At 35.2% G+C, this 13,779-nt stretch overlaps 1 protein-coding gene across 1 annotated transcript in view; it reads right to left on the bottom strand.

Annotated features, from left to right (window-relative positions):
- The window catches only part of TRPM7 (transient receptor potential cation channel subfamily M member 7), a 60,133-nt gene that overhangs the window by 15,358 nt on the left and 30,996 nt on the right, over positions 1–13,779 (bottom strand). The window contains exons 9-23 of the mRNA XM_050902931.1: positions 12,849–12,972; positions 11,880–11,952; positions 11,489–11,589; positions 10,469–10,603; positions 9,041–9,094; positions 8,361–8,501; positions 7,657–7,791; positions 6,755–7,035; positions 6,043–6,271; positions 4,670–4,825; positions 4,383–4,526; positions 3,581–3,709; positions 2,326–2,610; positions 1,048–1,222; positions 363–495 (exon numbers count right to left, since the gene is read on the bottom strand). Coding sequence (XP_050758888.1) covers positions 363–495; positions 1,048–1,222; positions 2,326–2,610; positions 3,581–3,709; positions 4,383–4,526; positions 4,670–4,825; positions 6,043–6,271; positions 6,755–7,035; positions 7,657–7,791; positions 8,361–8,501; positions 9,041–9,094; positions 10,469–10,603; positions 11,489–11,589; positions 11,880–11,952; positions 12,849–12,972 — 2,295 coding nt within the window. The remainder of the gene's footprint in view (positions 1–362; positions 496–1,047; positions 1,223–2,325; positions 2,611–3,580; positions 3,710–4,382; positions 4,527–4,669; positions 4,826–6,042; positions 6,272–6,754; positions 7,036–7,656; positions 7,792–8,360; positions 8,502–9,040; positions 9,095–10,468; positions 10,604–11,488; positions 11,590–11,879; positions 11,953–12,848; positions 12,973–13,779) is intronic.

The raw sequence follows: 13,779 nt of genomic DNA, 5'->3' as shown, positions 1-13,779 counted from the left end.
TCAACTCAACCAACTAGAGAACGTTAAATGAATTTAGGAGCAACAGTAAATATGCAGATGAAGAAACAATTTTGTTTGTTTTCTGACAAAGAGAAGTTACAAAAAGCTTCTGAATTCTCTTAAACTTCTGATTCCCCTGGCCTCATAGATGTGACACATACCAGTCACATCACACACTTCCCTACTTAGTCACGGGCTTGCAGTGAGGAGGAGATGAAGACAAGCCTTAGAACCTGAAAATACTTCCAGCAAATGGGATTGCTTTGAACTGGCATCAGTTCTTCTTATCTTGTCATCTTACTGCAGTGAAACAGAAACTTATGAAAGGATTAGCAAAAATTAACAATTATCCATATACTTACTTGAAAAATGCAATAAGGAGATTAACCATAATTATGTACTGTACAAAGAGGTAGACAGCTTGAAGAAACGGGGTCAACCATGTTCCTGGGCCACAGAGATGAGCAACTTTTTCATCAGAATTATTTGCACATACTGTGTTGGGAAAAGAGATACAGAGGAAATATGTACAACTTTTAGAACTCCCAGCAGGTATATGGGGCGGGGGGAGAAGATCACTTATAAAGATTGCAACAACCAACTGTCATGCACTGGTTCTGCAATTCAAAATGTCTCCATGCATTTAGGAATATGGTAGAAAAACACAGGAGACAAAGTTTCTGGTTAATACTATGGTATAATCATATTATTGGATTTAAAAAAAGCATAATACACCACCACAGCCAAAATTTTGGCATGACAGTTGTGGGCAAAAATTCCAAAATCTCGCTAGGAATAGCCTTGTGAGAAACTGTGATTAAGTAGAGGTTTCATTCTAAGTCATTCAAGCTTTATAAAGGGTAATGAAAAAGTCAAGTCAAGAAGTTATACAGCTGCAACCCACAAAGAGGAGATAATCCAATGAATGGAATCAATGTCAGCTACACTGGGCATTTCATTTCATAACATTAGAATTTCATAAGACCTTGAGAAGATCTTATCAGAGTAAGTTTTCTCCTTACTTGCTTTAAAATTGCAGTGTCTTACCATCAATTTCATAGGCATACACTTCACCAAAAATCATCCAGTATGGATGAAACACGATATCTCTAGCAAGAGTCCAAGATGGTGCCTCATCAGGATACAATATTGCTTTCCTGGGAACACCAAAACTAAGTAGTACAAGTGCCATAATCACCACAATGTAAAACATGTTGGCCACCTATTAACACAAAAAAGTCAGTTAACCCACAAGGTCATAATTATGATTTCACAACTTTTAAACACTTTTACAGTGACAGTGTAAGCTTGATGAATTCTATGTATTATATAAGGAAAAGAGTCTAGGACACTTACATTTCAGTCAGAAAATTTTGTTAAATAACAAACCCTGTAAAAAATTTTGGGTTTTCCTGTCCTTTCTTACAACTATTTAGTATCCTTGGCCAAAGGCAACTGAGAGTATTTCCTTCGTAACTCAAATACCTATTACGTGGATGAGTAGCAGCTGATAAAGAGAAACATGCCTTCCTAAATGCACTCAATAGCTGCACAAAACGCAGAGGTAGTTTTCCAAGGGCTGAAACACAGAACCTATGCCTCTTGCAAGAAATCAAAGTGAGAAATGAGCAACTTGATGGCCTCATTTTTAAGGAATGACAGGGTTCAACTTTGTAGGAACCATTTTACAGGGGGAAGAAAAATAAACACCCCTTCCACCTTCATATATACAGTTCTCAAGCCTTAACATCTTTTTTAACATTTAGAACAGCTCACTGACAGTAAAACTAAGTTATTTATTTTTTAATTTAAACAATTTGAATTTTTTTTGTGTGACAGAAGACAAGAACAGGACCACAATCTATTCCCAGTTTTCCACAGCACAAAATACAAAGGTGCTTTAGGACACAAAACAAGTTAAAGTCTTTCACTAGAGAGTGCAAAGGCAATAAAAACAGAGACTATAAATAAATCTCAGACCCAAAAGGGAAGCAATGCTAGATGAATCAAGAAAAAGGCATCATCATATTAATTCACGTCTCTGACATCTAAGAACAAAACAGACCAGAGAAGAAAGATTTGCCAGCTTTTTACAGATGTGACAGAGAAAGCTCCATAATAAAGGAAGCCTTCTAATCAGTGCTTGTTTTGAAACACATTAAATTATATTCCAGCTAGCTAATTCTGCACATCTAGTTGTTGACATATTACACCAGGATAAGCAACCTTTTTCTAAGTAAAACTTTGAGAAGAGTTGTAAATGGATGCAACAAGAAAAACATATTTCAGTTGGGGAAAAAACCCAGTAACAAAAGTAGCACTTACCATTTTCCCAATCATCATAACGTAAGGGCCAGCCTGTTGATTTACAGCTAGAAAATCCAGTAATCGCACATACCAAAAAATTATATTGAGACAGTATGTTATTCTTCCAGCAACAAAGACATAATTTTCTCTGTAAGTGTTTTCACCAAAATTCCCCTTTGCTCCAAATCTTAATGCAAACCCGATGAAGAAAGTGACAATGGCAACTGTGTCACTGATATTGAAGTAATCACTGAACCACACTTTAATCTTCTGATTAATCTTCCCAGCCTCTGACATAAAAATCTGTAATAAAAATAAGTCAGGTCTGCTCACATTTATTGCGCATGGACCAACACTGAATATATGAATCACTAACATTTTTATACTTGCAAAAATAAAATATCTATTCAAATGGATAACTGTTTTCCACTGAGGAATCAAAACCAGTGTTTAACTGTGTCAGCTTCACAACAAGGACAAGGAGGATGTATGTTTCCTTCAGTCTGAACAATTTATGAAGGAATTTTGGTTTTGGCATTTTTTGGTGTTTTTTTCTTTTAAGGCAGTTACTGTCACAAAAATGAGCCCTACTTTCTGTCCATTCAGTTGGCCCTGAGGCACCAGGTTAATGAACTAACTTTCTCTCTCATTTAAAAATTCTTATAGAACTTCTCAAAAGTCTCTTGCTGACAAGCAATGTTGTAGTTGTGATAGCTATCTTGTCTCGATAAAGTTTTTTTTGTTTTGTCATCTCAGTCACAACATAGTGGTAGAGTTTGACTGACACTAATAAACAAATACACATTTCACCCCTCAGAAAAGTAAGGTTGTTTATTTCATTACAACTTGTAGACAGTGCGTTATAGATAAAAAAAAAAAAAAAACAAAAAACACACAACTCTTGGGGGGGGATTTTAACCAGAAAAAAAATTTAAAAAACCATAAATTAAAAAAAAAAAAAAAAAAAAAAAAAAATCAGACCAGGATGTCATTGCCAGTTCCTTGAAATTTAGGAGGAAAAAACCCACCTCCTTTTAATAGACCTCCATCTCTTCCCTATTGGAAACAGAAGAAAAGCAAGCTAAGTCCAAGCAGTAGGCCAAGAAACACTGATATTGAAAACAGCAGCCTACACCAAAGTTTAAGATAAAGGTATTACATCATGTACTCTGATGCTTGAAGTTTCTTTGGTTCTCTTGTTTATAAACACAGTTTAAAGCATACTGTTTTAATTGACAAAGAAAACTAAAATCTCAGATTGTTACAGGCATACCTCACGAATTTTCTCAATTGCTGATGTGAAAATGTAAGCAATAACAATCCACTCTTGAACGGACGGTAATTCTTCCATTTTTACAAGAACCACAAATGTGTAGAGCATGAGGAATCCTAAGTATGCCAACTAAAAAAAGCAATGAAAATTATACATATAATTACTGAAGGGTTCTTTATAGATGTGCATGGAATCTTTTGATGTGGTATACAATAAAAGCTTCAAGTAGGATTACAGTACTATATTTACCCCTTTAAGCAGACAAGTTATTATTTATAAGGGGATACAAACATTTTCTTCTTAGAAGAGAAAAATAGCTGTAATAAGCTATTTATTGTTAGCAAAGCTTTGTTCTTATTACAGGTATTTTTCCTTTAACACAAATTTTAGAGTTTCTATTACAGTAATTTAAACAAAGCTGTGCATGAACACTTTAGCCTAATAAATGATTATAGAATTCCTGCTAGCAACTGATGAAATTACTCAGGCCAGAATAAAAATGTTCATGCTAATTACTCTCTTAGCTTAAAAACAAACAAACAAACAAACAAAAAGTATTTCTCAAAGCCAACATCATGAACTTAAAAAAACCCCAAACCATGGAGCACTGCATGTGCATATGCAGTTTTTCAAAATCAAGTACTTCTCATTTCCAGCTTAGCAAGGTAAGGGAGGTTTTTTTTTGTTTTTTAAAAAGTATTTAAACTTTGATTCAGGTCACAGAGCTACATGATGGGAAAAGAACCCAAAAATCCATATTAGATTTCCAAATAAAATACACATTACACAGAAGAAAACTCACCGTATTAAACCAAAACTTCACAATTGGTGCATGATAAAATGCATAAAATTTCTGTGTAATTGGAAGTCTTTTAGGTTTTGCTGGAGTCTCCATATCATGCTTTTCTAGAGTACTGTCCAAGATCCTTACTTCTTTAAACACCTCCTAAAATGAAAGGACTATTAACTTCACATACAGAAATACATGGTTTTGGACACTCATTTTAACTCTTGCTTTGATTTTAAAATGTAATTATTTAGTTTAAGTTAGAAACATTGTTTTTAATATCTCCTCCTGTCCCACATTACCATAGGTATTTCATCTGCTGCATTCTGGAAGTTGTTTTCACTGTCATCCATCGCCATTTGATGTGCATCTTGAGATTGAGGAATATGTGACATTTCAGCCTTGGTCTTATATTCCAACAGCAGTATAGCAGGAGGGAGTAAAATACTCAGTATCACCTGGAAAAGATGAAGACTAAGTGCAAATAGTTCACAGCTACATTAAAGTATCAGAATACACCAACACACAGAATATCCTCTGAAAATACATTATCCAAATTTCACTTGCTTGTTATTGAGGAAAAAAAAAGTAGAAAATAATTAGTTGTTATTACTTATATACACACTTAAGAGGCTAAGATCACATATACAGAGTGTTCCTTGACTTGAAGATATAGGAAAGGGGAAGAATCAATAAATTCCAAAACTAAAAGCCACTAGAAAGAATGTACTCCAAGCCTCAAGATGCAGAGATGTTCTGTTTATACTCTGTTCTTTAATCCACTCACAGAAACTCTGGAACTGTGTACTGTTCAAGGTGTATTTAAAAAGTATATATGAGTGGAGGTTGTGGTTTTGTTTGGGGGGTGTGGGGGTGGGGTTGTTTCGTTTGTTTTGGGTTTTTTTTTCAACTTATGGTAGAAAAATGAGCTAAGGTATGGATGAAGAGAATAAGTGAAAGCTATTTATTGTCATTAGCCTGTTACAAAGCAAGCAAGAAAATGGTTAATCAGTTATCAAAGAGGATTTTAGTAGGTCACAAGTTAAACAATGCTTGTAGATATTTTGTAGGAAAGTTTTATTTCATTATATTCCTAGCAACAATTAGGTTTTGGTACACCATCTCAAAGAAATATGCAACTCCCATTTTGGTTCAATTGACCTATATCACAAAGGGCACCATTGGAAAACCTATCCCCGATTTGCCTACCCTTGTTTCATTCTGTGCCCTGCTTTTGCTCAGTTTCTTCCTCCAAAACAGGATATATATAAAGCTTTTCTACATCAAGTCTTACGTGCTGCCTGTAAAAAGCCAAAATGCAGGAATCTATATTCTTACAGTGGGTTTTCTGTCTGTTAAGGTTTTTTACCACTATGTTTTTAGTAGTGGATTAGTATTCACATGATCTCTTTAAGCCTCTGATTAAAGGCTACTTGCCTGGTTTTTGCCTTCTATATTTCTGTACCTTATTTGAAAAGATAAGAGTGTCAAAAGAAGATTTTACAATAAATACTTTCAGTTTTGATTATGTTATAGGAGACTTTTACAGGATTTATTAACATAAGCTACAGTTGTGAAAGCTTTATACTAATAGCATCTAAACACATGCTTTCCTTCCTTTTAAACATAAATTCCATTGATCCTTTTTACACCAATAAACTGCAACAACGCTTACTTTGTACCATGAATTCTTCCTCATGTTCAGCCTTCCCATCCACATATCTGATAACAACATCTGCGTACAAGTATGTGCTACAAATGGACGAAGTCTCGATGACACTGCTAGCTTCAGACAAGTTGAGTTGCTCCAATTTTTAAGCTCATAGGTTAGTAACTTCATTGCCATAGTTTCATCTTGTCGGAAGGACTGTTCTAATAGTTCAACTGCCAGTTGACCAAACTCGCTAGAATGAAGAAAAACCAATAAAACAAAATTCAGTATCTATAGAAATGACCTTGAGTTTAGGTCGAATTTTCTTGTATGATCAAATTCCCAGTAGCACAACTTCAAGGGACTATTACCTGTCCCTTCTGTACAGATATACTGTACAGTAATTTGTAACTACAACATGTGAATCTGTGACTTCTATTAAAAACATATGCAGGCTACAAAGAGCTGTTAAAACATGCAAGGAAATTACATGGAAGTAAGTAAATGGCACATTCAGTGTCATTTTAATTTAACTATAAATCATGACTTGTAACGGCTCTCAAGAGAGAGCAATATCTAATATAAAACTTCTACTAGAGTGCCACTTAATCCTTTTTGCAAAAAGGAATTGTCTTCAAGTGTGCTAATAGAACAGTTTGGGGTTTGTTCATATATAGATCACTACTTTTATTGTAAATTTCAAGAAAAGATCTTTAATGATATAGATGTAATTTACTTGGAATACTGTTTCAGTTCTTCTGAAGTATCATCAACAAGGTCACTTTGTTTTGCTTCATATGCCATTGAACGATACACTTTGCAAGCAACTAAGGCTTTCGCCATGGACTCCTCCCCATGCTGCCAGAAGAAGAGGGCCATCTTCTGCCTCTTCATTAACACCGCCCAAAGTAACAGCTCATTGAGAGGATAAGCAAAACGTCTCGTTTCAGGATCATCTATGTCTACTATTTCATCTTTGGTTCTTTTCTTTTTTCCTTCTTCTGCACCACTGTCAATCTTTAAAATAAAATCAGAAAGTTACATTTTAAATCTCTAAACTTGGTCATTACAGAACTTGAAATAAAATGCTGAGTCATCCAATATCAAATTATATATAATTATAAAAAGAAAAAAGAATTTCTGAAGACTTGAAAAGCAGCTGGAACTTTTGTTCAAAAACTTCAGCTGAGTCCAATTCATTTTAATAACTGGGAGACTGAATTACTTTGATTTAAAGATCAAAAGAAAAGCAGTAACTAATATACCTACATACAAATGAGGAAACTCATGGAGACTGCTTATAGTAACACATGGCCAAATCTTGCTCCATCTACAAAGCCATGTGAGTCCCGCCCCCCCCCCTTGCAAGAACTGTGCCAAAGATAAGCTTTTTGCTCCCTAACATATCAAAGCTTATCCAGAAGACTACTATACAGAAAGATAAACACTCTTTACAGAGTCCTGTAAGCATGCTAGACAGTTTATAAACAAGTACAAAAGCAAGGCTGAAATTCCAGCTTTACCAAAGTCAGTAAAACTGCTGCTACTCACACTTCAGTGGCACTTGGATTTCAACCCGATTCTCCACTCTTAACTACTTAAAATAAATCCCACCGTGTTCCCCTCACACATCCGCACCTTTGGTTTGTATGGCTGCGCTGTTTTGATGAAGTGATTATGGCGCATTTTTTCTTTCTTGTCTGCCCTGTTACCAAAAGACTCATGGCTTTTACACATCTGAGGAGTAGTATTTGAAGGATTTCGCCCAGATCGCTGTAACAAGAATAAGGGGAAGGGGTTTGGTTTGGTTTCTTTACTCTTAACCTACTAGGCATTATAAAATCATCTGTTTATAGCTAGATACTTAGTTGAGCAATTAAACAGTTACTTTGCTACTGAAACAGTGATGAACTTACATAACAGCAACCACCAGAATTTCCACTGGATATTTAACAAGTTTTTTGCTTGTTTTGTTTTTTTTAAGAAGTCACAAAGTAGGCAGTTACATTTGTTGTTTTACAAGAAGCTAAGATATCTGCATCCCAAGCCCTTGTGAATCTGCATGTTTAGTGCCCATTCTTTCCCTATGAGTAGGAAAAGAGGGAATAACAGAGAAGGAATTTAGATGTGCTAGAATAAGGAGCAGAACAAAACCTTTTGTTTGTCCTCAATCCCAAAACAGCTACCAGCTGCCCTCATAGGCCTTACTATTGCCTTTAAAAGAACCAGTCCATTGACAAGAAGAACAAAACAACATGGATGCAATTTTTCTCCAAAATACATAGGTTTTTTCAATTGAGAACATATGAATCAGCATGTCCTGTTATCCAACTGCCACATACCCGATTGTTCCCGCTGAGACTATTGTATATAGCTCTAAAGCGTTTTCTTGTATAGGTGCATCTATAGGTTCCTCCCATCAGATATTCAATGACCAGCCCCACATCAATCAGGTTGATTTTATATCCCGGAGGAAGATTTCCCTAGGAATACAAAAAGTATTTTTAACTTTTCAAATTATAATCTTAAACTTGCTTAGAGTGTTTCTACATGTTACATCACAGCTCTAAATAAAAAAATTAAAACTTTCATGATTAAAAAAACCCACAAAACCAACACATCTCCATGGCTCAATATTTATCAGTTTCAAAAAGGTTACAGCTTCTTTTCTGTATGATCTCCCCTAGCAGGGTAGATGTTCATTCTGTTGGGGGCGGGGGGCACTGTTTTTTTGTTTATTAACAGCGAAAATTACTCCTAGCTGGGAGTATCAGCTTTCAATCCCCCCAAGAAGTAAAACAAGCACAAGTACAAACACTCATTGGGTTTAACGTCTTTCTGGCAGCAGGGCACTAAGCATACAACAGCAAGTATTGGAAAACAACAGAATGTCTGCAGAGGTAGTTTATTATTTACAATAAAACCTAATTAATAAACCTAAGATTAAATTGACAGTCAAACATAAGAAATCATTAAAAAACTAACATTGCTAGTTTGACAGATTTTTACATTTACAGCATACCTGTTTGACATCTCGAACAAGATGAAAGAGTGTTGGGTTAGTTGGGCCTTGTTTCTTTATAAAAAAAGAGAGGGGAAAAATTTGGAATGAGAAATTAGAGTGCAATGACAACATTGGAAGATTACAGTAGAAGCCAAATATTTTTGCATGTTGGTTCAAAAAAAAACCCCAAACCCCCTAGTTTTTAAACAAACAGTAGCCATCAAATAAATGCAAATATTTCAAACTACCATATTAGCTATAGACTATTTCCTTTTTTGTTGTATTTTACTTCTGTTTTAATTTGGGACATAATTAATACACCCATAGTTTGTCCAAAAAGAAAAAAAAAAAAACAACCACCAAAAACCCAGAATGCAAACAGCAGCATTATGCGTTTTTTATATTATTAAAATATAGTATTATAGAGACAAGTTTTAACAAACATTTTAATTTACAGAAACACACACAGACTGATATTCATGTTTACAGTATTGCAGGATCCATAGTAACAGCTCCCTTTTTAAATTTTTAGTCTGAACATTCCCTCTTTTACCAAAGTGCATTTTTCTTCCTTCTCTGATTTCCTGTGAGTGCATGAACTGTTACACTTTTAGACATAGCTACCCTAGCTCCTATACAGAACTCAATCAAAAGCACATGAAGCGTGTAAAAGCAACGCCACAAAAGGTTAATAAAAAAAAACCAACAAATAACAAAACCTGATCATGTGGGCTCCTTTACAGAGCTTTATTATCTAAAGAATTCCTTCTTTTTTCTTCTTTCTTTTTTTTTTTGTCAACAGCAGATAATGAGAATGTTAACATACGCCTAAGTCATATTCGTGTACTAATCACATTAGCTACTTTTTGGTGGAAAGTTTTTTGTTTTGTGCTGTTAGATAGTGTTATGCAAAACTACCTTAAAATTCTTAAATCAACACCTACAGAAACAAAATTTTTGTAAGTAATATTTGTAACTATGCAGGTTCACAAAATAAACTATTTTTACAACTATTATGATAATATTAACTGCTATTGACAGAATTAATCTTATGAAGCCCTGACAACACTATCTATAGATCTCATATTTTGTGCACAAGTTTCACCCATCTGACTTTCTGTTGTTCTCTTCCCCACTGTGGTTTACACATTTCATACGTTCCACAACAAGGCTGCAATTTTCCCTTTAGTATCTATCCCCAACATCAGACCCAGATGAACATCCTGCTGAAACTATTTCTGGTATCATTTCTGGAGAGCGAGAAAGCAGCTGTGGCACTACAAAGTAGCCAGACAGCATGCACTTCTCCACTCTAACCTCATGCGAGGGAACCTTCCCTATCAACACCTCGTGGCCTTCAGACTAGGGCACATGACCCAGTATACAACATGGTGAGCAACTAAAAAGCTGTTCTAAAAGTAGCTTAAAAAGCAATCATTCACTTACTGTGTTATAAAGTTCTTCCAGCCTGGGAATTGTAAGAAATTTGTGCATGCTTACTCCATTTTCAATCAGAAGTTTCACAAATGCAACTCTATCCATCACAAGGGCATCTAACATAGCCTGTTCCAGAGAGCCAACCTACAACAAATAAGTTACAAGGTAGAGCCTGGAGAGAACCAGTAAATCGGGGCATCACAGAAGTGTACTTAGATTACTTATCAACCTCATTGGTTTACAGGGCTGGGGAAACCTTATGTGTCTACGAACACAAAGATGTCACCCTTGGTTCAGAAAGATCCCCTGAACTTCACACAATTACAGGATGGGAGAATATTCTGAAGACTTAATCAGCAAGCCTTATACTCTTTCACAGGTGTCTCCTACTGACACAGTACATGGGACTAAGTAGACTTTTGGTTTAACATAGTTAAGCTGTTCTCATAGATTGATATTGGATAAAACACAAAGACATAAAACGTTTAAAGCACAATTTGCTTCAAAGACAAATGCTCAGAACTGTCATTGTTACCAACAAGCCTTACAGCTCACATAAGATTGTGTTTTATTTTTACAGTAATATGGGAAAAAGGCAAGATCCACAATGTAGTTTTCAAACTGATTTGCAGACTACAAGAAACATTTTGTCCTTCCCCTCAAAAGACACTGCAGTGCTGCCAACAGTGCATTTTACTAGATGCTTCTTAAGAACTTCCTATGACCATGCAACTGTAAGGAAGAAAGAGCATCTGACTAGCATGAATTCAGCTTCCACCTTTTGCAATGTCTTTTCTCCCCTAGTTATTCAGAACACTTAGCACATTTCTAAAATTTTTGGACCATTTTCAACTACACAATAACAAAACAGCTGTAAGACTATGCAGTATGCAAGAATTACTATCCTCAAAATAAACGTGTCAGTGTTCTACAGTCTCTCTACAAAAGTCAAAAGATTCATTCTTTACAGTAAGTTGAGTTTCTCTCTTTTAGAAAATATCATTCTGCTTAATCCAGACCATTACATACCAGCCATTGTTGCCCATAAACAAAAACATGATTTTTGGCTATGTCAACTCTATCCCACGCAAGTGTAAGAACAAGCTGGTCAAATGCAGATGCATTCGTGCCTTAAGAAGCAAAAACAATGAAAAAAATTTAAAATTAATTAAAATATAAGATAATAAACATTCTTGCTTCCTAAAAAGGCCAAATCAAGCAATCCACCACAAAGTTATACAGTATATTTCATCATTTATGGCACATTATTGTATTATACAATGAGAAAACATAGTAGATAATTGTTTGCTTAAAAACTAAAGATTCCTACAGATCATAGTATTTTATAAATAATCCATCACATAAACACTAAACAACAATAGCTGGGGATTCCAAATGCTCTTAAAATTAAGTGTCTCACCTTTTAACAATGCTGTAAGTATTGCAACATCGATGTCCTGATGTTCGTCTGACCCAATATGAAAAACTGTGATCTGTCCAAAAGGGTAAAATAGGGAAAACATATTTTAAAGTATTTTCAGGCAAAGGTGATTAACTCCAGTCTTTATGTCAGGAAGTGAAATACATTAAAAAGTCACCTTATCTTCAATGCAATTTAAGCCTATGCTTGATTTAAACTTACCTTTAGTGTGTACTCGTTTTGTTTTCCTAACTGGGTGACACACAAGACAATCCTTTATGAGAAAGAGCATAGTAGCAACCCTTTACACTCTTCCATCAATTTGAACTTCTTTTCCCACTATGATTACAATTCTCTATTGTCTATAAACACCACACAGTATTCTGTTTACCCCTCCAGTTCATTCTAGATTATGAGATTAACCTGCCAGCAAACATGTTTAACCAAATATGACAATTTTAAGCCTCAGAACAGCACAATATGATGTCCAATTGAGACACCAGTACCTGAACTCAGGCAACATATAAAGCTCTAAAGTGCTTTTGCTTTAAGCATGCAGTGATAGCAGACCTTTGTTAGTACGGTCATAATTAAAAGATCAAAAAAAGCAAAAAAAAGGCCCAAGGTTTTAAAAAAATCAAAACAAGAAAAAAGGACAGCAACCCAAATACAAAATACTTACGTACTATAAACCAACCAGAATCCTGTTATCTGAAAACAAATAGGCTTGGAAACAACAACAAACTCAGACTACCAGAAATAACCACAAGAATTAAGTCTCTCTTGGCCATGAGATAAAGCATACAGAAAAACTGTATTTGACTATCTTCTATAACTAGAAGATCCACTATGTCCAGAAAAGATTTCTGAATTACTCTTGATCATACACAACATTGAGATACAATTTAATATTATATCCACAAATGCATGCACCTTGCATAAAAAATTTTTATGGTAATATCTACTTACAAGTTCTTTTTTTTTCATGCATTCCAGCAGTGTCTGAAACAAATGAACTGCTTCACTTTGACCGAAGTTAAATGTCTTTTTGATGGTTGAAATGATTTCAGGCTCAGCACCCTCAGGAACATTCCTGAGATTGAAACAAACAAACAAACAAACAAACAAACAGGAAAACACATTGTTATACATGAACAGTAAGAACAACAATGCGTTTAATTAGTTTCAACATGTCCATTCAAAGTCCTGCTATCTATAAGCTTATTATTGTTTCAGTGGCAAAATCTTGGGTAACCTTTAGAAAGAAGTATAGGTTGCTTAATCTACGACTTTCTACCACTGCCTCATAAAAGTAACTCAGGTTCTCTCCCTTTCCTTCCCATACCCAGTTCTAAGATACTCTCAACTAAAAGATTTTGACACAAAATACTAAGTACTCACTCCTCTGAATAAGACCTCCTTCTGATCTTACTATGGACAAAGCTGTTTGGTTTACTGCTACATTAGATCCCTGCCTCCTGGTTCTGAGGCAGTCCCTGCAACAAGGACCCAGTACATTTAAGGATTTATGCAAGTCTGACAACTAACTAGAAATCACTAAGTATTGCCGAGCACAAGCACATTCCCTTTTATTATTTGAAACTACACTTAAAACAGACAAGTGTTTTCTACACTAAACAAAAGTGTGTAAAAAGTTCAGTTTTAAGACTACTCAGAAGAAACAATATAGAAACTCTTTCTGATCCTGTGCTGGTTCTGGCTGGGATAGAGTTCATTTTCTTCACAGTAGCTAGTATGGGGCTATGTTTTGGATTTGTGCTGGAAACAGTGTTGATAACACAGGGATGTTTTCATTATTGCTGAGCAGTGCTTACACAGCGTCAAGGCCTTTTCTGCTTCTCACCCCACCCCACCAGCGAGGAGGCTGGGGGTGCACAAG

This window comes from Gymnogyps californianus, chromosome 11 (assembly GCF_018139145.2).
Source record: "Gymnogyps californianus isolate 813 chromosome 11, ASM1813914v2, whole genome shotgun sequence".
NCBI classification, from domain to species: domain Eukaryota; kingdom Metazoa; phylum Chordata; class Aves; order Accipitriformes; family Cathartidae; genus Gymnogyps; species Gymnogyps californianus.
Note: the sequence above shows the minus strand (reverse complement) of the source record. Positions and strands in the feature narration are given on the sequence as shown.